The sequence below is a fragment of the Bos mutus genome, chromosome 14 (genome assembly GCF_027580195.1).
Source record: "Bos mutus isolate GX-2022 chromosome 14, NWIPB_WYAK_1.1, whole genome shotgun sequence".
NCBI lineage: Eukaryota > Metazoa > Chordata > Mammalia > Artiodactyla > Bovidae > Bos > Bos mutus.
In genome coordinates this window covers 77,112,260-77,138,297 of record NC_091630.1, presented here as the reverse complement: position 1 = coordinate 77,138,297, position 26,038 = coordinate 77,112,260, and the positions used below count along the sequence as shown (strand labels likewise).

Sequence of the window (26,038 nt, the reverse complement as noted above, 5' to 3'; positions counted from 1 at the left end):
TGATTTACAGGAATCAAGAACCAAGGATGCAGTGTGAACTTAGAGTCTGTGTCCTTATCAAATACTGAGGGGGATTCTGGAGGCATTGCCTATTGCCTGATACACAGTAAGATCTCAGTAACTATGGGGCGGGTGGGAGAATAGATGATACAGTTTCAATTTTTTGTAATTCCTATTACATTCATCTGTGTCCAAAAGGGCATTTGTATCCCCCAAACTTAGAGCCACTGGGATTATCCCCTATTGTTTTTAAATCAATATTGCTAGACCCAAGACAGGGTTATCTGTTTTTTCATGGTGGCAGCTGTGGCCACTCAACATACCAGAAAGGCTGTCATATCAGCCTGGCATACATCTTTGGTGGGCTACTGGTGACCCATGTCATCTCATAAGATTGATTACACTCCTTCATATATATATATATATATATATATATATATATATATATATATTTATTTATTTATTTTTTTTTAATAGAAGGAAAAGTACCTTTCAGTGGTTAGGGAGTGGAGATACTCTCACCCTCCATTCTTCTTTCATCTCACTCTTGCAATCTATTTGTCAGTATCCACAACATTGCTTCAAAACAAAAAACGGAACTTCCCTGGCAGTCCAGTGGTTAAGAATAAGCACTTCCATTGCAGGGGCTGCAGGTTCAATCCCCGATCGGGAAACTAAGACCCTGCATGACACGTGGCACAGCCAAAAAGATTAAAACAAAGAAACGGTTGGAATATTTATTGAGCGTCCACAGTGCACTCCAGGAAGCATCAAACCACCCCTTGTCTGCCTTTTCCAAAGGCACACTCGCACGTGAACTGACAAACAGGTCCCAGTGTGTGTGTGCAAGGGTCTCCCTGCACTGTGAGCAGTGGGGTGAGGGCCTGCTGAGGACGGGTAAGATGAGACGGGCCCAGAGATCACGGGAGCAGGAGGGACTGGTCTACAGAGTGCACTGTGAGCCTCCGCTGAGGACGTGGAGGATGAGACAGGCCCAGAGGGGTTACGGGAGCAGGAGGGGCTGATCCACAGGGTGTGCTGCTCAGGTCCTCTGGGCGTCTATCTCGGGCCGTACGGTGGCCTGGTCCCCACGAGACCCAGCGGCTTCCCCAGGAACCTTCTGGTTCTTCTCAGGCCCTCCGTGAGGGGCGAGGACTCCTCGCTGTCCTCCTCGGAGCTGGAGGCCGGGGCGGAAGCCGCAAGCCCGCCGCCCTCGCAGGTCGGCCGGTCGCCCCGGCACTCGCGTCTGCCTGCCGACTGGAGGCTTTGGTTGTAGGAGGCAGAGGCCATGCACTCGGCCGCTGACAGGTCACAGGCGCAGAGCAGCTTCGCACACAGGTTCCCCCCCACACCTGAGGGGCGAGGACAGAGGAGCAGCCTGAGCCGCCGCGGGACGCTCGCCCCCTCTGGCCTGGCCTCCTCCCTCTGTCTTGAACCTCTTGGCCCTGCATGCACTGCTTCCTCTACTGGCTACTGCTGCTGCTGCTAAGTCGCTTCAGTCATGTCCGACTCTGTGTAACCCCATAGACGGCAGCCCACCAGGCTCCCCTGTCCCTGGGATTCTCCAGGCAAGAACACTGGAGTGGGTTACCATTTCCTTCTCGAATGCGTGAAAGTGAAAAGTGAAAGTGAAGTCGCTCAGTCGTGTCCGACTCTTCATGACCCCATGGTCTGCAGCCTACCAGGCTCCTCTGTCCATGGGATTTTCCAGGCAAGAGTACTGGAGTGGGGTGCCATTGCCTTCTTCCTCTACTGGGAATACTCTTAACTTTCTCCTTCTGGTTGATTCATACTTGTCCATCACAAAACGACTTGGCAACCCCTCCGCTCCTTGCCGGCTTAAAGGGGGTGTCTTTCCTGTGGGGTCCCATCAAATCCCACCCTATGCTTCTTTCTATCACAGCAGAAAATATATATATATATATATATATATTTTACAATTTGTATTTTTATTTGCTGAGTCTGATGACCCCACTTTATTTCTTGACTGTTTCAGTTGCCTGCAGTCGGGGTGGAGCACAGAGATCTGTGTGATCCAAAAGAATGAATGTGTTTGAAGTTGCTCAGACATAGACAAGCATTCTACAAATGGTACCTTTGTCTGTGGTTTTCAAAGACATATTAGTGTTAGACACTTGGTCTTGTCCTACTCTGCAACCCCAGGGACTGTAGCCCACCAGGCTCCTCTGTGCATGGGATTCTCCAGGCAAGAATACTGGAGTGGGTTGCCATTCACTTCAGGGGATCTTCCCAACCCAAGGGTGGAACCCAGATCTCCTGCACTGTAGGTGGGTTCTTTACTGTCTGAGCCACCAGGGACGCCCAAAGACTTCCTGGGTCTGTTGGGTCTGTTTAATTTTCTTTTTTGTCTGATACTACCATGAAGTACCATCAACCAGATCAACCAGACTTTTTTCATCACACCGACCCTCCAAATCTCCGACACGGGCCTTCCGGTCAGCCCAGACACAGCTGTGGCATCTCCACAGCAGGGAGCAGAAAGACGAGAAACAGATGGGCAGAGCGGACAGAGGCGGCGGCCGTTCCCAGAGCCGCTCCACGCTTCAGCCCGTGCCCCTCGCGGAGGACGGCCCGGAACCGCTCCAAGGTGTTCGGCTCTTATACCCCGGCCCTTGCGTCCGCTCCAGGACACCATGCTCACCCCTCACAGAGGGTTGGAACCGGCTCTGAAGCCCCCAAGGAGTTCAAGTGACACCACAGCATTCCCGGGTTCACTGAGACCAGAGCGATGCAGGCACCTTAAGCTGAGCAGATGGGACCCCGAGGCATGCCGGCATCCCCGGGAACAGTGATCATCTCATCCCGTCACTCAGGGCTCTAACCCCACCCCTGCCCCTCACCGCCTACAGGACGAAGCATACAGCTTTCAGCCTTGGGTGTCTGATCTGCTACCTGTCTTCTCTACCTCACCTTGCACCACCACAGTCCCACCGCCTCCACTTTCTGTTCCCGTAATACAGAACCACGTGTCATTCCCAGACTCAGGAGTTCCCCGAATGCCACAACTTGTCTCTCCCCTCCCCTCCCCACTTCTTTTTTAAAAACACACATGGGCATGGGCATCAGGGAACCCGTTAACCTCTGGAAAACCTCACCTCACTGCCCCTTCTTACTTCTGCCAAGTTCTCCCATCCTGGCTGCCGCACTCCGCGGGTTCAAAGCCCCTTTCCGGTGCTCCTGGGCCCTTGTACTACCTATGAGTGGTACCAGTAAGACTCGAGTCCTTTGCTTATCTCTCTTCCCGCCTGTGAGTGATTCAAGGCAGGGACCCTGTCTGTTCACGGTGTTCCTCATTCCTGGTGGCGGTTTTATGGAGAAGCACATGGTTAGGTGAGTGAATGAATGGATGACTGAATGCGTGACATGTAAAGCCCAGAGCTCCCGGGAGGCAAGAGGCGCATGTGGCCCTCCAAGGCTGGGTTTCCGGGGGGAGGGGCACTCAGCTCGGGGCTTCCCCAGATAAAAAGTGAGGGCGACATCCCCCGACGCAGCTCTCGAGAGAAACAGGGACCATTTCCTTTTAAGCTGTGAAGCCTAAGGGAGCTGCACCCACTGATGCAGCAGTCATATGTAGACGAAGTCAGTCCTATAGCAAGCCCAGCACAGTGAGGCTCCCGGCGGCCGGGCTCTTTCCAGACGGCTCCACCGCCACCCCCCAGACCCTGAGTGGCCACAAAGGCGCCTCCGGCTTCCACCACTGGGAGGAGTGGAGACGCAGGCCCACCCCTCCATGCAGCCGGAGTCACTTCCCCTTTTCTGTGGGGTTCTTCAGGAGACCGCGTGGGGAAAGGGTTCTGTTTTCAGGAAGAGAGACCCACTCGCACAGTGGAGACTCAGTTCTGGGTCTGAGGAATTATGGTTTCACAGTCCCAACCCCAGTTCTATGACCTCTTCCTACCTGTGTGACCCTGGACCTCAGTTGCCTCATCTGTAAAATGGGCAGGCTTGTGGGGCTACCTCACAGAATTGGAGTGAGGATAAACTCCAGAACTCAGAAGAGCACGTGGGAAGCACTGGGTAAGTGTGGGTTGTGACGTTAGTCCCCACCTGCTCTCACAGGCTCAGTGACTTTGGTCAGCTGACTTGGCCTCTTGAACTTGAGTCTCCTCCTCAGTGGAATAAGGGTACTAATGTGTGCCTCAGAGTACATAATAAGTCACATTAGAGGTGAACAAGTGATTGTGGAAGCATCTGTCAGATGAGCTGTGGTCCCCATGCTGAGCTGAATGAAAAAACAACCCACTTTGCTGGCCCGCAGCACTTACACTCGGGGGTACCGTCCACGCACAGCACCGGCGACTGAGGAAGCCTCTCGAGCAGACAGCCCAGTCTTCTCACCTGCTCCAGGCAGCAGTGATGGGACAGACAGCACCTAACAGCAAAGAAATCGTTTACTGCCAGGCTCCCGCTGCCCCCAGAACTCCCTCCAGGCTTAGTTCTCCCACACTCCCTGTAGTAGCGACAGTAGTCAGCGCCTCCTTTCCAGTGCACACAGGGCTGACTGATACACACACCAAGGGCCACCATGTACGGTTGCTCAGGTTGCAGACTGTACCAGGATGCCACATCGAAGGCAGGGTCCATCACACTGGAAGCATCTTGTAATTGTAAAAAAAGTTTTTTGTATTTTTATTATGACTCTGTTGACTGAAAAGATAGGTGATTGCATATTTGTTACAATAATCTTGTAACAGAAAGAGTCTTGAGGAAAAGGTCCCACTTTAAGTATATACAAAAGTACAACATGGGCTAGCAGTGACACACTCCCTCCAAACTTTTATACAACAGAACAGTTAATCCTACATCCATAGGGTATCCCCTATGTCCCCAGCCTTAAAAGAGAACAGAGTAACTATCCTGAGCGTAAAGAACTGCCTCTAAGGAAGTGGCTAGCAAAGAGCAAGATCTCAGGAAACAGATGGGGATGAATCGTGATCTTGCTTTTTAGACTCACCCATCTGGCCCCATAAAGCCTCACAATCTCCCTCAGTGTCCCCCCAAGTCCAAGGAAACTTGTGATATAGTTTCCAATCCTCCCTAGGCAACTTCACCATTGGAGGGTGTGGGCAGTGTACACCATTCCACTAGAGCTCTAACTGGCCATGAACTAGGTGGGTCTTCAGGTGCAATCAACCTTTAAACTCGACCAGTTCCACTCTCAGAATCTTTCTCTAATTCATCTCCAGGTTGAGTCCCCCATTGTTTCCCCGTGTCCTAACCGCATATGTTATAGTGTGTGGTGTTTTGTTGAATTGTCCGTATCTCTCACTGCAAGCTCCAGAGGCAATTTGTTGTGATCTGCTTTGTTTAAGTTTAGTCCTTTATATGTCTCTACCACCTAGCACAGTGCCAGACACAGAGCAGAAGCACAACAAACGCAGGCGAATGCCTATATTAATGAATGAATAAATTAATCAATGCATGAGGTCAGTGGAAGTTCTTCCAAGAGCAGTAGGTACAAAATTTGACAATTAAACTTAAAAGTTGTCGAGAAGCTCACTTCAACGTGTCCTGTTGCAGAGCAAATGAACTGAAGACCCCAATTCTACATGTTGCTGTTGTTGCTGTTTAGTGCCTAAGTGGTGTCTCATTCTGTGACCCCATGGACTGTGTAGCCCACCAGGCTCCTCTGTCCATGGAATTTTCCAGGCATGAATACTGGAGTGGGTTGCCATCTCCTCCTCCAGGGGATCTTCCTGACCCAGGAATCAAACCCACATCTCCTGCATTGGTAAGTGGATTCTTTATCACTGAGCCACCTAGGAAACCCAATTCTACACGTTACTCATTGTTTAAATAGGCATATTGGGGGTTTTTCTGAGGTGTCTTTGCAGATCAACCCTTTTAGAGCAGCTGGGTAGTACTTGTGTGGGAACTCTAGACTCCCATATCAAAAGATCTGAATCTGTCTGGCTCTGTCCCTTCATGGCTGAATGACCTCAAACAAGTCAGTCTCGGAGCCTCTGCTGCTCATCAGGACAAAGGGTTTGTCATGGCAACAAGCCCCGCTGAGCGCGGTAATGCAACACTGTGAGCCTGAAGCGATGACCCACGTACCTGTCCAGGGCATCCCTCGGCTCGCCTTGTCCTTCCTGCCCACAGTAACAGCCGTAGGCTTCAAAGTCCTCGGGGCACCGGGATGTCAGACAGAAGAGCATCTCTCCAAGCTGCGACCTCACCCGTGTGTGGTCCCCGCTGCCCGGATGCAGGATGGTGAGCCTGTCACAGGCTGAGAAACAGGACTCTCATTTCTGTCTCTCTCTGCCCTCCTTCTCCCCTCCCCTCCTCCTCGCCCTGCAACTTGGGCTAAGCCAAGCAAAACCCATCGTCCTTGCACACCCCATCGTCATAAGTTCAAAGGGGGAAGGACCACAAAGCCCAGAGGCCTGAGCAGCGCCTTGCCAGTGTCTTGCCCAGGAATGAGCCCAGTCCCCCGTGTGTGTCCCACCAGCTGTGGCTCCTTGCAGGTGCGGGGCCTTTGCTAAGGCGCCTGAGAAAGGAGAGCCAAGGAGGAGGACCATCAAAACCCAAGTGTTTCATTCTTTCCAGCAAACCACGGTGCAGACGATGCCGAGCTCCTTCTTTCTTAGCCGGTAAGAGCGACAAGAGCCCTCCGTCAGCGGTTCCTTTCCCGGTTCAGCCTCCAGCAGCTGATGACTAAAGGTGCTCATGCAGGAGAGATGGCGCCCTCTAGTGGCACCAAGTGGGATGGTCACAGTGCCTTACGGTGACCTAAGGGCCTTGAATTCTTGCCTGGAAAATCCCATGGATGGAGGAGCCTGGTGGGCTACAGTCCATGGGGTCGCTAAGAGTCGCACACGACTGAGCGACTTCACTTTCACTTTTTACTTTCACGCATTGGAGAAGGAAATGGCAACCCACTCCAGTGTTCCTGCCTGGAGAATCCCAGGCGGAGCCTGGTGGGCCGCCGTCAATGGGGTCGCACAGAGTCGGACACGACTGAAGCGACTTAGCAGCAGCAGCAGCAAGGGCCTTGAAGAACCACCCCACTCATAAGAGGATCTTAAGACCGGGAGAGGACAGACACTGCTCTGCTTCTGCTCACCTTTTCTAGATGTCTCCTCGGGACCGCTTTTGATGGACGATACAGCCAACCCCAAAGATTTAATGCCAGCGGGGACGACGGTTACACCTTTCTCTGTGGCAACAATTTCTGCAGACCCTGAAAACACATGTCTTTATGGTCCATATTCAACAAGTGATTCGAGGGAAGTTAAGGACTTTGGGAAGGTCATGTGCACATATTTAAAATGAATAACCAACAAAAACCTATTACATAGCACCTGGAACTCTGCTCAATGTTATGTGACAGCCTGGATGGGAGGAGGGCTGGGTGGAGAATGAACACATGTATATGTATGTCCCTTCCCTGTTCACCTGAAACTGTTACAACATTGTTAATGGGCTACACCCCAGTACAAAATGTTTTTTGATGTTAAAAAGAATAAAAAATTAAATTAAAAAAAAGTGGTTTGAGAAGAGATTTGCAGATGGACACATGCTCAAGGCCAAATTCAGACAAAGCATCAGGAGAGAGAGTCTTCTCAGACTGGGTCTGCAGACAGCCAGGGCAGAACCTCAGTGATCCTCGGCTGCTACGTGAGAATTTCCAAATTTTCCATGATGACGTTAAAACTGTTGGGGCCCAAGCTAGAACATGTGGATGACATCTTGGGGGCAAGAAGCTTCACAAGCTCTCAAGCCTATATGCGTGTTACGTTTACTATCGTGCGCCTGCCAAGTAAAGGCCACCAAGATGCTCACAAGTGAAGAGAAAACAGAATGATGGAGACATTAAGCCAGTTCTCAGTATAAAATCACGCAGGCAAGCGAAACTCTTCCTCAAACTCTTCAAAACCGCGTTAGCCTCTCTTCATGCTCAGAATTAAGTGCGAAGTCCCTTCCACCGCGGGCAAGGCTGCCAGCGATGTGGTCCTGCTTCCTGGACCTCCCTTCGCTGTCATATATCAGTCCCACCTGCCCCCTTGGCTGCAGGCAGGAAGGTCTCCAGCCCCAGGCCAGATCTCCAGCCCAGTCTGGTCCAGACCAAGGGAGCGTCAGGAGGCTCTGCCCCACTTGTCCACTGACCTAGGCTCAGTCCCCAGAGCTCAGGCTAAGGCCTGGACCTCTAACTTGCAGTCCTTCTCCAGACGCGCCATATTGGTTTTATTCATACATCCAGGCCCCTGTCTCTGCTTGCTCAACACTCTGGTCCTGATGGGTTAGAAGCAGCCCTTCAGGAACCTTGTCATAACCTCAGCCTCCTAAAGTTAGCATCCTGTTCAGTTCTCCAGCCCCACAAGTGGAAACCCATTAAATGGTGACTTTCTACCACATTCCAGAGAGCTGGAAACAGACAAAGACTCTCCCTGACCAAACTTCAGTCAGGCCCCTCTGAGCCCTCGCTCGACCTTAGCCCATGAGCACTGCAAGCTCTCCGCACTCCCCACGCTAAGAGACTTAACCAAATTCTAGTGTTAGTCACTCAGTCATGTCTGACTCTTTGTGACCCCATGGACTGTAGCCCACCAGGCTCCTCTGTCCATGGAGACTCTCCAGACAAGAATACTGGAGTGGGTAGCCATTCCCTTCTCTGGGGAATCTTCCCGACCCAGGGACTGAACCCCACTCTCCTGCATTGAGGCAGATTCTTTACCATCTGAGCCAGCAGGGAAGCCCAAACAAACCCTAGCCTGGTTTCTAACACTCAAGGAAAGCCTTGTCCCTGGGATGACCCAGCTCTGGTCTTCCTTAAGGTCCTTAAGGTCCAAGAAAGCGCAAGGCAGTCAAGAGAATTCACTGCTTTCCATCCACACCCACCTTGCGAACAGGTCTCAGAAAACAGCTCCTACCCTCTCTTTGGAATTTTCCACTTTTCTGGCTCTGCGGGAGCTCCTAATAGTTTCCCCTTCCTCCTCCCTCATCGGCCTTTAAAATGCCCCATCGCTTCTGCACAAATTGAAGTGGAGCTCAGTTTATCCTAAAGTCCACGCCTGGACAAGCGGTCGTAGGGTGAGAGAGGCCAGCCCAGCTCAGGTATAAAAAAAAACACCACGTTTAATTTTAATCAGAGGAAACAATGGAAAATAATGAGCTACCATTTTTTTCTATTAAAAACTAGAGGTTTTTCGTTCTCTTGTTTTTAAATAGTACCCACTATTGGCCACTGGAATGCACCTGTGAGTGTAAATTGATTCAGTTTTTCTCCAGGGCAATATGGCGACATGTTGAAAGCCCTGAAATGATTACATCTTTTATACAGCAATTCAACTTCTAGGTATTTATCCTGACAAATTAATCAGAAGTGCATAGGCATAAAGAAAGTATGTATCTATTATTTATAATAACACATGTTAGAAATAATTGGTTAAATAAATTATAGGATTCCACATAAGGAACTGTTGCACAGCCTGTAAAAACCATGTTACAGAAAAATACTTCATGTCAGGTGAATATCACCTCATTGTATGAAGTGATACAACTCAGACTGTGAAACCGTAGCTGCCAAGCGATCTCAAATTCATTTTGTTTATGTTACGGATGTGCTTACTCTGGGTTGGGTAGAGACTGGAAGAAAACATCTTCAAATATTAAAAGTAGCTATTTGTATTCTGTGAATTTAAATAGACAACCAAGTATAGTTTTCTGTATTTTTTCCTAAATGCATCTCTTTAGCAGGTAGGTTTCTGTATCTTCCTATTAATGGATCTTTTGATTTCATTTTGTCTATTTTTTGGTAAAGGGGGTAATTTTTGTAGAGGAGGGGATTTGAAAGTAAATTGGCTTCAGTGAGTTCTCTCATTTTGGGGAGCACACGATAAATGTACAGGGGACAACAACATACGCAAAGAGGGGAGAAGCTGAGCATGCCTACCTGGAGAAGGCGTGGTCCCAGAGTCCTCCATGCCTTCCTGGTCTCCACCTGGTTCTGTCCCCAAGGGAGAGACAGGGAGTGAGCATTAACTCCAGTCTGTCCCATCTTAGTGTCCAGAGGCGGCTCCCATCCCCTGGGCGCAGGAGGCCACGTGCTCCTTGCTCTGCCCCGGTCACTTCCCAAGGGACAAATAAATAGATAAGTAAATATTTTAAAAAATAGAGCCATGGTTGTTAATCACCACGAACAAAGTAAATAGGTTAATTCTCTTGATGACGTCTTGCCCATCTATTTTTAGATAAGACTTTGTTCTCTGTGAAATCACAACTATATAACAGGAAGAAGACAAATCTTACATTCTGAAGTCTGGGGTTAGAAAGCAGTCCAGAAATCAAGGCTAGAATGACTTAGAGTTTTTAATATCCCAGAGTCTTGGTTTCCTATATAATCTGCAGAATGGGCATAATAATACTCACTCCAGACTCTGTCAAATAGTGGTCACCGGTGTGAGTGTGTGTGTGTGCACACTCGGTTGTGTCTGACTCTTTGTGACCCCATGGACTGTCGCCCACCCTTCTCTCCTCTGTCCATGGGATTTTCCAGGCAAGAATACTAGAGTGGGTTGCCAGTTCCTACTCCAGGGGATCTTCCTGATGCAGGGATCAAACCCATGTCTCCTGCACTGGCAGGGATTCTTTACCACTGAGCCACCTGGGAAGTCGGTCACCAGAACTCAGCACAAATACCGAGATGGCATTTTCTATTAGGTGCCCTCCTCTGAAGTCCCTTCTGCTTACTTGTCCTGGAGAGCATGATCAGTTGGTCAGCTCTGGTCTCAGATGCCACTGTGAAAAGAAATCATCAAATCTCAATTACCAACCCAGCTCAGCACCTTAGCCGGGCAGAGGAGAGAAGACCCATGGCAATCTGATCAGGGACTCTGTCTGGGTGTTGTGGCTCCATTATTTCTCAACTCAGTGGATAAAAGGCCAGATAAGGGCCATCTTGTGTTTAGACAGAAAGACCAGCAAATGACCACTCTGGGAGAAACAGCCATTATTTTCCCTGGTTGGAATGGCTTTGTCTGGGAAGGCAGCTTAAGAGGAAACGTAGGTCTAAAAGCAAGGATGGAGGAAGCGGCATCTTCAAATCTCAACCCTCCCACTAACTCTGGGTTTCGACAGCTTCTCTCCATCTCAATATGCCATCTGAATATGGAGATTATAGTAATTATTTCATAGAATTGTATGAGCATTAAATGAGGTTACATAGTTTCAGTCTCCCAGTATCCTGCTTGTGGTTTGACATTGTGTGTGCTTTTTTTGTAGCCACATTAGAATTTTTGGAACAAGAAGATGCTGGCCCAGAATCTTCCCGTGCTCTGTCTCATTGAATTCTTCTGTCTCCCCAAAGAATAGGAACAGTCAGCCTTTTCCAGGGATTGGTAAACTATGACCCGGCCCTCGGCTCATTTTTGTCAATAAAGCTTTATTGGCACCACAACCACACCCATCCAGTTACAGACTGTCTGTGGCTGCTTTCCTGCGGCAATGGTAGAGTTGAGTAGTTGTGAAAAAGATCTTCTTGCCCCCAAGTCTAAAATATTTACTATCTAGCTCTTAACCTGAAAAAAAAAAAGCTGATTTCTATGCAAAGTGAAATTTAGAGAGGTTAAACCATGCTCCCCAAGTCACATAGCTGAAAAATAGGAGAGTCAGGAATCCACCCCAAATCTGCCTAACTCTAAAACATAATTTCACCCCATAATGGTGAGAACAGCTGCAAACTCTTACAAACTGTCCCATCGGCACTCATGTGATTGATTTTTGAGCCCACATTAAGGCTTCCTCCTCGGAGGGCATTTGTGAACACTGCTGAGGTCGTGGGTGTGAAGGTGTTGAGTGTGTGTTGGGGCAAAGATGTGAGTGCATCCACCCTCTTCCTCTACTTAGACTCCAGACTCCTTGAGGAACCTTATTTACTTTGAGTCTTTCCCAGGGTCATGCCACAAGGGGAGTAAGGATTCTGGTTGAAGAAAGTGGAAAATGTATGAATTGGGGGTGATTCTGTGATTGTCTGGTGGGGCCAGGAAACCCGTAGCTTATGCTCAATTTTTTTATTTATTCTTTTTTTGTTTGCTCTTGGCCATGCTGTGCAGTAATGGAAGACCTTAGTTCTTCAACTGAGGATTGAACAAGTGCATCGGGACCTTGGAGTCTTAAACACTGGGCAGCCAAGAAAGTCCCATTATCCTCAGTTTCGAAGGGACGTGGCCACTGCCAGTCACACTGGGTGTGGCGGCTGCTTAGGGGCAGGGCATATGGTGGAGCTTTGGTTTGGTGTTGGTGCCCTCTCCTCTTTTCTCAGGACCAGGAATCCAAGGCACGGGCTATCTGGGAGCTGTTGGGGATGACATGGCCTTGGACATGGAGGATAGCCATGGATGAGCCCATGAGCCTCTGCTTCTAACCTTGCAGAAGCAGCAGCAGCAGCAGCAAAAGAGAACTAGATGCAAACCTGTAGGCAGCGGGTATGCAGTGGGCTGTCCCCGCGGTGATGAGTTGCCAGATTTAGCAAATAAAAACCAGGAAGCCCAGTTACATTTGGATTTCCCATGAACAATAAATATCTTTTTAGTAGAAGTAGGGCTCATGCAAATTCTGGGACACACTTATATGAACACAGCATTCATTGTTCATCTGAAGTTCAAGGTCAGATGGTCAAGGGTGTGGGTCCTGTGTTTTAATTGGTAATTCTCCTGAGATGGGACTAGGAGTTGTGGGAGAAAGCTGAGCAAGTAGAAAAGAGATCTGTGGGTCAAAAGGAAGTAGGGGGGACTCTGGAATGTTCCTGAGGTGGTTCCACTGCAAGCCCAGGCAGGGGGAATTTTAGGTAGCCAATCTCAGCAAGTAGGCAGATGGCACCATCAAAACACAGGTATTTGGGGTCCCCCGGTCCCTGCTCACCTTCTCCTGAGATGGCCATCAGGCTGGAGTCTGTGGGCTCCACAGGAACCACTGGAGAAAGAGAGACCCTTGGAGCAATGGGTGATGAAAGCAAGTGCCAAGGGTCTCCAAGGACAGGCTGGGCAAGGGAGGAGGGAGGGGGCTGGCAAAGATGTTCCCAGAGGGGCTGCTTATCCTGCCTCTCGCACCCCACCTCAGGACATAGGGGTGCCCAGCAGGGACCCTGCTCAGGAGGGGCTCCAGTCAGTGCTGGTTCTTGTGGGGAAAGTGACACCATCAGTCACAGGCTGTTGCAACCAAAGGGCTGCAAACCCTGAAGGCTTGTGGCTGTGGACCGTGGTCCCCACCCGAGAAGAGTGCTGTTCACATGGGATGGCAGAGAGAGAGGGTGCTGGACTCAGAAGGTCCACAGAGATACCACATGCATACACAACCCACACACACGTCCACACACGCATGCCTACACATGCTCATACACAAATCCACACACATATAGGCACAGACACACCCACATCCATGGCACACACAGTCACACCAACTTCCTCTTTAGCAAACACGGCAGGACTAGTTCTGAGAAAGAGACTGCAGCCCCAGGAAAGGAAGGATGCTCGGCCAGGGTGCACCTTGAGCTTCCCATCCTTGGGTACCCACGAGGTTGGGACTGAGAGATTGTGGGAAATTTGGCAGACAAGGAATGATATGCATAAACTTAACTCTCACTTTTTTTCATAAGACTCATGTTTTAGACTTAGAACCATCCCTTGCTTTGTTCAGTAGACAGTTATGAAGAGCCCACCTGGTCCTGAAAAATGACATAAAGAAAACAACCTCCTCTTTAGGGAGTCCCCACCTGAGCCCAGGTGGCTCCTTGGGCCGCATGCTCTGGGGGACAGACGAGGGAGGCAGCCAGTCTATCCCCAGGAGGCCTCAGCCACCAGGAGGTCACCTGGCTGGAAGGGCCTTGCCCTATCTGAGCACTGAACTATGTCCTGCTCACAGCTATAGACAGAGAGGAAGAACCTGGGGTCTTCATCCTAACCAGATCAAATTCACACCTGTCTACCTAGCAAGGGCCATTTGATGTTGGCTATGTCCTGAATTTATCAGAAGTAACGGTGTTTCTTAGAGAAGGAAACGGCAACCCACTTCAGTACTCTTGCCTGGAAAATCCCATGGATGGAGGAGCCTGGTAGGCTACAGTCCATGGAGTTGCAAAGAGTCAGACCCAACTGAACAACTTCACTTTACACTTCAATGGTGTCTCTAGCTGGGGGAGGTGGACACGCCTTCAGTGCCACCGGTCACTCCAGCTCCCCAACCTAACCCTGATCCATCCAGTCCCATCTGCAACCAAGGCCCTGTGGTCCAAGCAAGAGTGGCTTCCCAAAGAGGCCTTACCTCTTGGCAGGACGGTCAGCAGCTCCTCCTTGCTGGCTGTCTCTGAAAAGAAAGCATGTTGGAGAAGTGGGTTTGGGGATGTTAGAAGGCGCTGGACTTGGGCATCTGAAGAAACACAGCGATGATGGTCTCTGACCAGCTCCCACCCCAGATCACCAGCCCCAGCAATGACGCCAGGCCTGAGTCTTCCTACCTGGAGGCTGAACCAGACAGAAGGACGTGTCCAGAAGGTTCAGGGAAGAGTTGATATTGGACCGAGCCAAGCACTCTATGGCAGCCTTATCGCAGGTACACAGCAGGTGCTCACAGGTGTCCCTGGATTCTGTATGCAGAGCAAGGACAGAGCAGATGGGAAGAGCTCACTGGGAATCCCAAGAGGTGATGCAAATGCTCAAACTGACTGCTGACTTGCCCTCCACCGCCCTGCTTCTCTTGCGGTTCTCTTCAGCTCATCCACGACGGCTCCGTCCCTTCCGCTGTGTGGTCCAGCCTGGGATCCAAAGGCACTTTTCTCCCACACTCACACCCCATCCACCAGGCCAGCCCTACCGGCTCTGCTTTCAACCTATATGAATCTGATCACGTAGCCCTGGGCTACATGATTCCTGGCAGCTCAGTGGTAAAGAATCTGCCTGCCAACGCAGGGGATGCAGGTTCGATTCCTAGGTTGGGACGATCTCCTGGAGAAGGGAATGGCAATCCACTCCACTATTCTTGCCTGAGGAATCCCATGGACAGAGGAGCCTGGTGGGCTACAGCCCACGGGTGGCAAAGAGTCAGATACAACTGAGCAACTAAACAATAGCAACAATGCACCCCCACCTGCTCTCCAAACCCCCATCCTGCCTGGCTTACAGCAGAGGCCTCACTAGGCCCCCCGCCTCCTCCCCTGTTGCCCAGCCTCTTCTCACCACTGAAGGGCCAGAAGAGTCTTTAGGGCTCAGGTCAAACCATGCCTTTCTGTGTGTGTGTTCAGAATCCTCCATCAACGTCTTCACTCAAAGTAAACACCACTACCTCTTGTTCCTTCTCAGACCTCACCTCCTTTCACTCCTCCCTTGTCACCCCACTTCTGACCTGCTGTCCCCCTCGTTCCTGACACACCAGGCCCCTGGAGCCCAGGTCTGCCGCGGGCCACTTGCTCCATCTGCTGTTCTCCTGAGAAGCCACAGGCGGCTTCCCCCTCCTCTCGGTCTTCACGCAACTGCCGTCTTCACAGGGAGGGTTCAGCCGACTTTCTTATTTAAACAGGACCCCCCTCCCCAGGCCTCTCTGTGCTTTTCCTCTGATGTATTTTCCTCCCCAGATCTTAGCCCTTCTTAACGTATCATACGGTTCCTTTCTGACGTTTCCAGTGTCTGACAGCAAGAGGAAACCCCAGGTCAGGGCACCGCCAACATGTAGGTGATTACCTTGCACTTGGTGGGGTGCTCAGTGTGTAAGTGTTGGGTGAATGAGCAAATGAGCCATGGTTCCCTGGTTCACTGTGCTCCTCACCTAGTGATTTACACCCTTCCTGATGCTCCAGACTCCTGCCAGTTGACATTACTTGGACTGAGGGGCCAGTCAAACCTGGGTTCAAACTCTGGCTTTGCCACTTGGCAGCTATGTGACTTTGGGAGAGTTATTATTTAATTTCTCTGAGTCTTTCTGTCCTTATCTGAACACTGGGGATGACGACCCCCGTCTAACAGAGTTGTTAGGACGACCAGAGTTGCTGTGTATACTATCCACGACTTGTAACAGTCACTCAAAAAGGCTGGCTCTAATACAGTACCCCATCTTGCCATGGTCCTCTTCCCTCTCTGCTTTGGCCTACTCTACTTCTTCTGCCAGGATTGTTCAGAGACATGAAGTAAAATTCCTAGAGTCACACAGCAGGTAAGGTGGAGAGCTAAGACTTGAACATACAAGTGTCTGATTCTTATAAACAGGCACCCCAGCCTTATTCATCCATCATGGCGTCTGCCTCCACTTCCACCATCATTGCATTCTCAACAGATGCCAGTCTCCATATTGTTTGACATTTAACACTGTTTAAAAATTGTAAATGTAACATTTTAAGCATTACTTAATGTTTATAACAAATCTCTGAAGCAGGTTCTGTCCTCCCCCTTTTGAGGATCAAAGTTGTTAAGTAGAAGGTCAGGGTACTCCCTCCCTGAAATCCACAATGCCTAAGTAGCAAACTATTTGCCCTCCCCAAGCTTCCAGGGTTGGTACAAGCATAGCATTGTAAATCAAATAATCTGCTGAGCAACTGTTGTTTCAATTCAGAAAGCATGCAGTGGGCCTCTACTGCCTACAAGGTGCAGCTGCCACAGATCTGACGGGGCTGTAAGTACCCACAGCCACAGATCTGATGGGGCTGTAACTATCCACAGCGATGCAGGCAGTGGTGACGATGATGAGGGTGGACCCTGGGAGCCTGGGCCTGGAGTCTCTGAACTGTCGTTTCTCAGCCCAGTCTCCTGAGACACCTGGAGACGCTCACCACACGAGATACTCTTGCTGATGCAGTTGACATCCGTGCTAAGCTTGGCAGGGTCTTGCAGACAGTCCATCTCAGCAGCCTCCTCGTAGCACCTGCGATGCTGGAAGCAGCAGCTGCGGCAGGAAGGGTCGGAATGAGAGCGTGGGTTAGACCACGGGCAGGCAGCACACCATCATTCAGTGTCCCCGGATGGTTCCTGGCAGTGACCTGTTTCAGTCCTTAGTGTGCGCACACACACACATGCTTGAATTTGAGTTGTGCTGCCTATGCAGCGGGTGCTATCATAGCTATCAGCATTTACATATGTGAAAACTGAGACACATGGAGCTCTGTAACTTGCCAAGGTCAAGGTTGATCACAGAGAGAGGCTGACACCAAACAGCTAAGTCAGGTGGCTCTTGCAGTGCAAGCAGGAGGACAGTGGAGCCAGACGCAAAGAAGAAAAAACACACAGGCAGCTGATGGCCTTGGGCAGGCTGCCGTTTCTGACACTACCTAACTTATAGAAATCTGTTAAGGTCAATAGAATGTCAATACAGACCCTACCACGTGGTAAACACTCAATAAAACTACAGCAATTATTTTTGGGGTCTGGCAAGCAAGTTCAAGGTGGAAATAATCTGTATCCCAGAAGTCTGGAAACTCCCACCTCCATCAATTGCACCGTGTAAAGTCACTGAAATTGGGTGTGACGCAGCATGCTGCCAGTTTCGGCCATCAACGCTTTGATCATTAACACAGTGATGAATTGCTGCTTTATTTTTTTGACTTCTAGGTCTGCTCAGTATTTTAATAACTAAAAGAAGTGGCAAGAGAGGACCTGAAAGAAAAACATGTTCCCAGAAACGGTCCTGGCACCATGCCCCGAATGGAATCAGTTTCTCCCTTTCTGAATGTCAATGAGCTGGCTTGTGGTCCCAGGGATGGAAGACTGCCCTCTGGTCCAGAAACAACTTACACCCATGGGAATCCTTCCCTACCTTCTGGGAGTCTGTGTGGATGAAGGCGCACACTCCATCACACTGGATTTGGGCACAAACATAGTACCAGTGGGAATCCCCAGGTGGCACCAGTGGAAAGGAACCCACCTGCTAGTGCAGGAGACATAAGAGACGCAGGTTCAAATCCTGGGTTGGGAAGATCCCTTAGAAGAGGATGTGGCAACCCACTCCAGTATTCTTGCCTGGAGAATCCCATAGACAGAGGCTCCTGGAAGGGTCCAAAGGGCCCAAAGGATCACAAAGAGTCGGACACGACTGAAGTGACTTAGCATGCATGCATAATACCAGTGAGGTGTGGACACAGTCCCAGAGTAAAGGCGAGACTTCCACACTGCTGCAGTTACTATGGCTCCAATTACTGCTATAACTACTACTACTGGTAGTAGTACTTCTACTACTTCTACTTCTCTTACTACTTTAAATACTACTACTACTACCTCTAGTACTACTAATGTTACTACTACTATTACTAGCCCAACCCCTAAACCCTAATAGCAGTACTGCAGCTATTGCTACTACTGTTACTATTACTACAGCTACTACAGCAACTGTTCTACTACCATTGTTACTACTACTACTAACACCAACACCATCACAGGTTCACTAGTACTGCTTCTGTTGCTGTCACTGCTATTACTATTAATACTACTGTAGCTACTACAACAGCTGTTACTACTAATATTGTTATATCACTACAACTATCATCACTACTAACACAGCACTACTAATCTTGTTGCTGTTGTTATCAATCACTAATAACCCTTGAAAACAATAAGTCAGGCAGAATTCCATCACATTAGCTTGTATTTGGTCGTGTAATCCTAAATAATAACTATGAGGTAGGTGTTTTTATTACCTCCATTTAATAGGTAAATAAACTGGAACACAAGGAAGTAAAATAATTTGCCCAAGGTCAGGTCCCTAAGGAACAGAACATGGGAATTACTGGCTTATAGGTGATCTGCTTAAAACTCTAACATGTGTGCAGCCTCAGTCGCTCAGTCGTGTCTGACTCTTTGTGACTCCATGGACTTTGTGACCCCATCAGGCTCCTCTGTCCTTGGGGTTTTCAGGCAAGAATACTGGAATGAGCTGCCATTTCCTGCTCTAGGGCATCTTCCCAACCCAGGGATCCAACTCAAGCTTCCTGAGTCTCCTGCATTGCAGGCAGATTCTTCCCCGCTGAGCCATCAGGGAAGCCCCCAAACTCTAACAGATACCAACACATTGTCCTAACTGACCTCCTGCTACCAGCAGCTCTTTGCCGTATCCTTGCTGACGCTGAATGCTTCTAAGATTTTAAATTGTGCTGCACATGCCCACATACACCTGCACACAGAAGCAGGGACCAGGGAGCCTTCTGCACCTGTGCTCTGCCCAAAGCTCAGCCGGGCCTCCACAAGCTCACCTTTGGTCTTGCTCACCTGTCAGACTGGTCCACAGGCAGCCCTTCCATCTCAAACCTGCAGGCACAGCCATAGTCTTCGAAGTCCCGGGGGCAGAGCCCAGCCACGCACCTCATACCATTCACGAACTGGAGCAGCGCGGGGAAGTTGGTGAAGACGGCCTGCAGCCAGGTGAAGTGGGAGCCCAGGCAGTCTGGGGGAGGGGAGCAGGGCTCACCGGGAGCCAGAGTTGAGGAGGGAGCCCCCTTTTCAGGGGGATAGAACCTCCTCACCTACTAAGCACCCACTGCATACTCAGGACTTCTTGACCATTGAAGGGAGGCAGGTTTACAAGCTGCGGTCCCCGTTGGTTGCCCCCCAATGGCCTTTCATCCTTCTGCCTTACCAACAAACCTGAAAAGTACTCAAGGAAGGTGAGCCTCCTTCCGAAGTCCCTAGGGATGTTTAATAATCATTCTCAGCTCATCATGGTAATCTCACGCTTCTGTGATAAGGTTAGTCTAGGGCTGGCCATGAAAACCATGTATGACCCAAAAAACTTCAGGGGTAGTCTGTTAGAAGCTTTGGAGACATATTCCTTTCCTAATAAAGCATAAAGACATAGAAGAGGGCCTTTCTGACCTACAATTTTCTCCTTCCTTGAAGGTGGTGAGGATATACTGGGCTAGAACTGCAGCAACCACTTTGCAACCATGAGGCCCCATATCTAAAGCTGAAAAACTATTATGTCCAAGGGAGCAGTGAGGCAAGATAAAATGAGCCTGCTGGGTCTCAGATGCCAGTGCTGCGCTACTGCATCAGTCCTTGTGCCTTCAGAAGGCTTATGTGAGATCATTAAATGTCTTTATTATTTAAGTTCCTATTAGTTTCCTGAATGGATCCCAAATGATACAGTCTTGGCAATAAAGAACTATAAATCAGCCTGAGGAAAAAAAAGGAGTATAGACACTAATAATCTGGGGTTACCTGTTATGTGCCAAAAACAGTTAGATGCTTTAAATAGCACAATAGTTAAAATTGATAGAGTGAGTAATGCTATGAAAGGCTTTCATGGTCAACGATCCCATAAATGTCTTGTTCATTCTGAAAGACAGATCCTATTCTGTCACCTCCCTTTCACAGGAAAAAAAACCAAAGGTCAGAGACATGCCTGAGGTATCCACCAGCAATGATGACTTGCCCTAAACAAAATGCTCTTGCAAACGTAACTGGCAAGCAAACAGCATCCAACTTTATGACTCTATATCTCATGCTCACTCTCTCTGCCTGGAGGATTGTTACATACTTAATGAGATGATCCCACAGCACCAATTTAAATGCACAGGGTGATCAAAAAGAGGTTCAATTCAGTTCAGTCACTCAGTCGTGTCTGACTCTTTATGACCCCATGGACTGCAGCACACCAGGCTTCCCTGTCCATCACTAACTCCCGGAGCCTATTCAAACTCATGTCCATCAAGTCAGTGATGCCATCCAACCATCTCATCCTCTGTCGTCCCCTTTTTCTCCCACCTTCAATCTTTCCCAGCATCAGGATCTTTTCCAATGAGTCAGTTCTTCCTATCAGGTGGCCAGAGTATTGGAGTTTCAGCTCCAGCATCAGTCCTTCCACTGAATATTCAGTACTGATTTCCTTTAGGATGGACTGGCTGGATGTCCTTGCAGTCCAAGGGACTCTCAAGAGTCTTCTCCAACACCACAGTTCAAAAGCATAAATTCTTCGGTGCTCAGCTGTCTTTTGGGGGAGATCCAAAGTTGTGAGGATCACATCCACCTTGACTGTTCACTGCTCTGCTAGTTTCTTCCTACCTCATTCAAACTTCCCTACCCGTGTTTTGTTTCCACACAGTCTAATCAGAAACATGATAAAAGGTTTTACGTTGATGGGAAAAGTCCATCTGGGGTTTATGTGTGTGAGTGTGTGTGTGTGTGTGTTTATGGAAACATGCATTTTCATTCAAGACCTGCACTCAGTCATTTATACATTTTAAGTGCACTTTTAAACCTAGCATAGTCTAATCTAATAGGCAATGCAGAGCCACCTTGCTTGTGTCCATCATATTATAATCTTGTTTTGGGTACTTTTAGTTATCGAGGCTAGGAATCATCACAGCATCCACAGCATCGTGCAATTTGTAGTCACGTAATGAATACAGAACTGATCCACGGAATGTTTCTCAAGCTTTATGTATATTTACTAGTTGAGAAGGAAACATAAAACTACTTCGGTGTAAGACCAAGCTCTGGACTCAGAAAAGACCTTGTCCCTTCTGGTTGTGTGGCTGGGCAATTCCCTTAACTCCTTTGCCTGGAAAAGAGGGATGCCATTCCCCTCCTGACCAGGCTGTGGTCAGTAAGAATGAAGAAAGGATAACAAAACCACCTAGTCCCTCAGTGACTCACCCTACGATAAAAGGCACTGCCATTCACATCAGAATTTGATCACGTTGTTCAGAGCTTTCAGGGGAGGCCATGCTCAGAGGGCAGACCCCCAAGTTCTGTTAATTTCCTTAGATTTCCCCCCACACACACCCCATGCCCTAACACCCAGGGGATAAAAGCAAGTTCAGATTTAACTCACCAAAAATTTCGGCCACACCTTCTACATTTTTAAACATCCCATTGAAGAAAGTCATACCTAAGTGGAAGGAAAAGATAATACATTAGAGTTGGGTTCTCCCCTTTCCTTTCCCTGTCCACCCCCTTCAGGAAGAGTGAGTAAAACTCCTTCTCTAAGAATAGATTTGACCTTAGGCTAAATTTCTAGTAACGCAGGTTGCCATGGAAAACTAATAAGATAAAAATTGAGCTGTGTTGTTGTTGTTCAGTCGCTCAGTAGTGTCTGACTCTTTGTGACCCCTTGGACTGCAGCATGCCAGGCTTCCCTGTCCTTCACCATCTCCTGGAGTTTTCTCAAATTCATGTCTATTGAGTCGGTGATGCCATCCAACCACCTCATCCTCTGTTGTCCCCTTCTCCTCCTGCCTCCAATCTTTCCCAGCATCAGGGTCCTTTCCAATGATGGAAAAGACTTCCAATTCCAAGTCGGCCCTTCACAACAATGCTCAGTGGTGAAAAAGACCCCTGGATGGTGAGGTCTGTCTGGACTGGTAGAAACTATAGCTAAACTACAAACACCTGGCAGGAAGTCATCATTTTGGGTCTCCATCAACGTGATGACTTTTGGAACTGGGCATCGTCCCTTCTGGGCATTTTAGAAATTATACCTATGAGCTGGTTACTAGGTATACTGACTTCTATGGAGAATGCAGCTTCGAGGTTAAGGCAGGTCTGGGGCTGCTCCGGGTGAGCCCTTGTATCTGAGCTGTTACTTAGGAGCTCCTGGACTGCCGTGTAGATCGATGCCAGGGCTTCTCCTGGTAAAGAAGAGTGGCTGGCATGGCCTGTTGGCACACTGTGCTTCCTGGCCTCAATCCTTCTAAAAGCCAAGTGTGGCTTGTGAGTCTAAACATCTACCTGAAGAACACCTCTTCCTGGGCATTGCACTTCCCATGGGGGTTGTGCCATTTGGATAGAGGCCATGAATGTGTCTGGACGGGACTGGTCACTTAGCTTGCATGGGCTAGTGCACAAATAATTTGGTTGACTCCAGTTACCTCTCTGAAAGGTCAGAAACGAACCCTTAGTTCAGGGTAAACCTCACCAGCTATGTACTCTATTCGATGCCTGTATAAGAACCCACCTGAGAACTCTTTACAACTCAGCGCCAGGAAAACCTTCCCTTCTCCAAGGGACAACTACAGATCCCCTTTTCTGATAACCTGAGCCCTGCAATGCGTCACCTTTTTATTTTTGTCCTTTCAATACAATTACCGTGTAACCCTGATTGATTAGCCCATTTCCTTCCTTCACCTGGTTTCCCCTTCCAGTTGACCCGTGTCTCTCGATAAAAATTTTTAGTGCTTTGTCTCAAAGGAGAGCCTGATGGTGGGTCAGACACCAGAATTAACTGTGAGGGAGACGCATTGGAGTCTTACTCAGATCACTGTACCGTCAAATGCCATAGCAGTAAGTGACTCTAGGGTATATTCAGAAGGGATCAGTCTCTCTGCCAATATCCTAGACAGCTTGCTACCAAGCTAGGTCTCCTAAGAAAAGAGCAAAGGATCCTTACTGATATTTTCTGAGAGTCCCAGAGGCAGCTCATGTGGAAGGTGTGGGGTGTCAAGAGGGTGGCCCCCTATAAACGAGAAGAACAAGGTTAGTGCAAAGACAGGCACTGCCCACGTGCCGGGGAGGGCGGGGAAGCGGCAGCCGGGAGAGTGATGAGGATGCAGGTCAGCTGGATTCTACACCTGTTTTTCTAGTGCCTGGAGTGACCAGGGTGGCCCAGTGTTTTATATTGGTTGGTCTTAAGGGAGTAGTCTTCTGGTTTGGGATGGAGATTTTGAGACTTATCTTTAAGCTGTTGTTGCATAGGAAGCATATAATTTTAACTTACATGGCATGTTTGTTTGGAGTTTCTTGAGATGAAGGATTGGTGGAAATAAAAACAGATACAGAAAAGACCCCAAACCCTGAGTAGTTTATAGTTGAGGACAGGGGTTTTCCCCAGACTGTCAGCATCAATCTCACCTGGGATGCAAGCTCAGTAAAAGTTATGGTCCTTGTGCCCTCGCTCAGGTCTGATCCCACAGACTTACTCCAGAGTAAGTATCAGAAATAAACATTTTTAATAAGCTCCCCAGCTGGTTTGAAAGTTGCTGGTCTAGAAACTGCACTTTGATAAATGTTGCTTGGGAAGACGACAACAGGGTGGAAGACCTCTGTTGTTCAGTCACTAAGTTGTGTCCAATTCCTTGTGACCTCAGGACTGCAGGCTCCTCTGTCCTTCACTATCTCCCGAGTTTGCTCAGATTTATGTCTATTGAGTTGATGATGCTCTCCAGCCATCTAATCCTCTGTCGTTCCCTTCTCCTCCTGCCCTCAGTCTTTCCCAGCATCAGGGTCTTTTCTAATGAGTCCACTCTTCACATCAGGTGGCCAAAGTACTGGAGCTTCAGCATCAGCATCAGTCCTTCCAATGAATATTCAGGGTTGATTTCCTTTAGAATTGACAGGTTTGATCTGCTTGCTGTCCAAGGGACTCTCAAGAGTTTTCTCTAGCACCACAATTCAAAAGCACCAATTATTCGGTGCTCAACTTTCTTTATGGCCCAACTCTCGCATCTGTACTTGACTACTGGAAAAACCATAGTTTTGACTATATGGACCTTTGTTGGCAAAGTGATATTTCTGCTTTTTAATACGCTGTCTAGGTTCTTCATAGCAAGGAGCTTACTTGATGGCTTTAGGGTTTGAATGTACTCTTGAGAGTCCCTTGGGCTGCTAGGAGATCAAACCAGTCAATCTAGTTTGAAGGGGCAAGGGAGCAACCGCGGGTCAAAGAGGCCATCACACTCCAAGGGAGTCAGCAAAGCAAAGGCCAGCGGCTGTGAACCGCGGGGGAGGAGATGCACTGTTGGGTGGAGAGGCCTTTGCTCACTGGTCCCCTTGCCCTTTGCTCTCCTTGGTGCCCACCTCAACCCCCATCCCCCACATCCATGCTCAAAATGTGGATTAACCCTCAAACTTATCACTAATGTTTGCTTTCCATCACTCACTTGGCAAGAGGATAAAAATAATAAGTAAATCAAATGGAATTTGGCAAGACGGCCCAGGGTTCATGCGTGTCTGCGTGTGTGCGCGTTCAGTCGTGTCCCACTCTTTGTGACCCCATGGACTGTAGCCCGACTGGCTCCTCTGCCCATGGGATTTTCCAGACCAGAATACCGGAATGAATTGCCATTTCCTTCTCCAGGGAATATTTCCAACCCAAGGATGGAACACGAGTCTTTTGCGTCTCTGATGGAACACGAGTCTTTTGCGTCTCTTGCATGACAGGTGGATTCTTTTTTTTTAATTAATTAATTTATTTTAATTCGAGGCTAATTACTTTACAATATTGTAGTGGTTTTTGCCAAACATCGACATGAATCAGACACGGGCACACATGTGTTCCCCATCCAGAATCCCCCTCCCACCTTCCTCCCCATCCCATCCCCCAGGGTCATCCCGGTGCACCAGCCCCCCTGAGCACCGACAGGTGGATTCTTTACCACCAGCGCCACCTGGGAAACCCCAGTGTTCATAGTAAATATATACAAAGCCAGAAATACAGTCAAATACCATTACTTACCGCCGTGTGGAGCCATCAGCATTCCCAGGAGGAGAAGCACAATCATGGCAGCAGAGCAAAGGGAGGGACCTTGGCATCAACTGGCACAGCGTCCTGGGAGAGAAGTCAGCGGAGCATGGTGAGTATGCTTTCAGAAACCAGGACACGAGACCCCAGAGGACCTGTTTGTCCTAAAATGCAGTGCAGGAAAAGGAGAAAGGCCCCAAAGTGATCCTGTCCCAGCCTTGCAAGCGGCTTAACTAAGAGTAATGAGACAGGTTGGGACCATGGACTCTTTCCTGCAACCCTGCAGTGCTCGCACCTGGACACAGCTCTCCTCGAACAACAAAATATTAATACAAAGAAACCGTAAGAAACTAAAAATAACTGTGTGCACGCTCAGTTGGAGCAAACGCTGGACCCAAAAGACAGAAAGAGACCAAAACCCCAGCTGCCAGTTTTGAAGAGCCTGGAGTATAAAAACAGTGTGTCAGGAGCAAAAACAGGATACTGGGCATGCCCCCTACACACACACACACACACACACACACAAGCCACCCCTTTGGCCTGACCCCTGGACAGACCTCTACCCTCACCCCACATAAGGAACACTCACTCACCCCTCCGGAGCCAGCAAGCAAGGGAAACTATTGTTTGTTTTTGCTCTCGCCTGCTACCA

The 26,038-nt window shown here is 48.9% G+C and overlaps 1 protein-coding gene across 1 annotated transcript; it reads right to left on the bottom strand.

The window, feature by feature from the left end:
• Window positions 1–1,059: 1,059 nt before the first annotated feature.
• OC90 (otoconin 90) lies at window positions 1,060–25,789 on the bottom strand. Its single transcript, XM_005900745.2, has 15 exons — window positions 25,682–25,789; window positions 25,381–25,473; window positions 23,317–23,382; window positions 21,763–21,819; window positions 19,200–19,374; window positions 16,775–16,887; window positions 14,474–14,602; window positions 14,281–14,322; window positions 12,883–12,933; window positions 10,714–10,761; window positions 9,917–9,970; window positions 7,088–7,204; window positions 6,079–6,250; window positions 4,287–4,393; window positions 1,060–1,352 (listed from the first exon to the last, which is right to left on the bottom strand). Exons 2-15 carry the CDS (start codon window positions 25,424–25,426, stop codon window positions 1,060–1,062), a joined length of 1,470 nt encoding a protein of 489 aa, XP_005900807.1. The 5' UTR covers window positions 25,427–25,473; window positions 25,682–25,789.
• Window positions 25,790–26,038: the final 249 nt, after the last annotated feature.

What these genes read in the sequence shown, in the direction of transcription:
- OC90 (XM_005900745.2), bottom strand. Translation starts at nt 25,426, where the DNA reads ATGATTGTGCTTCTCCTCCTGGGAATGCTGATGGCTCCACACGGCG. An exon ending in GCTGATGGCTCCACACGGCG is followed by an intron (nt 23,383 to 25,380) that starts GTAAGTAATGGT and finishes TCTCGTTTATAG; the next exon opens with GGGGCCACCCTCTTGACACC. An exon ending in GGGACTCTCAGAAAATATCA is followed by an intron (nt 21,820 to 23,316) that starts GTAAGGATCCTT and finishes CCTTCCACTTAG; the next exon opens with GTATGACTTTCTTCAATGGG.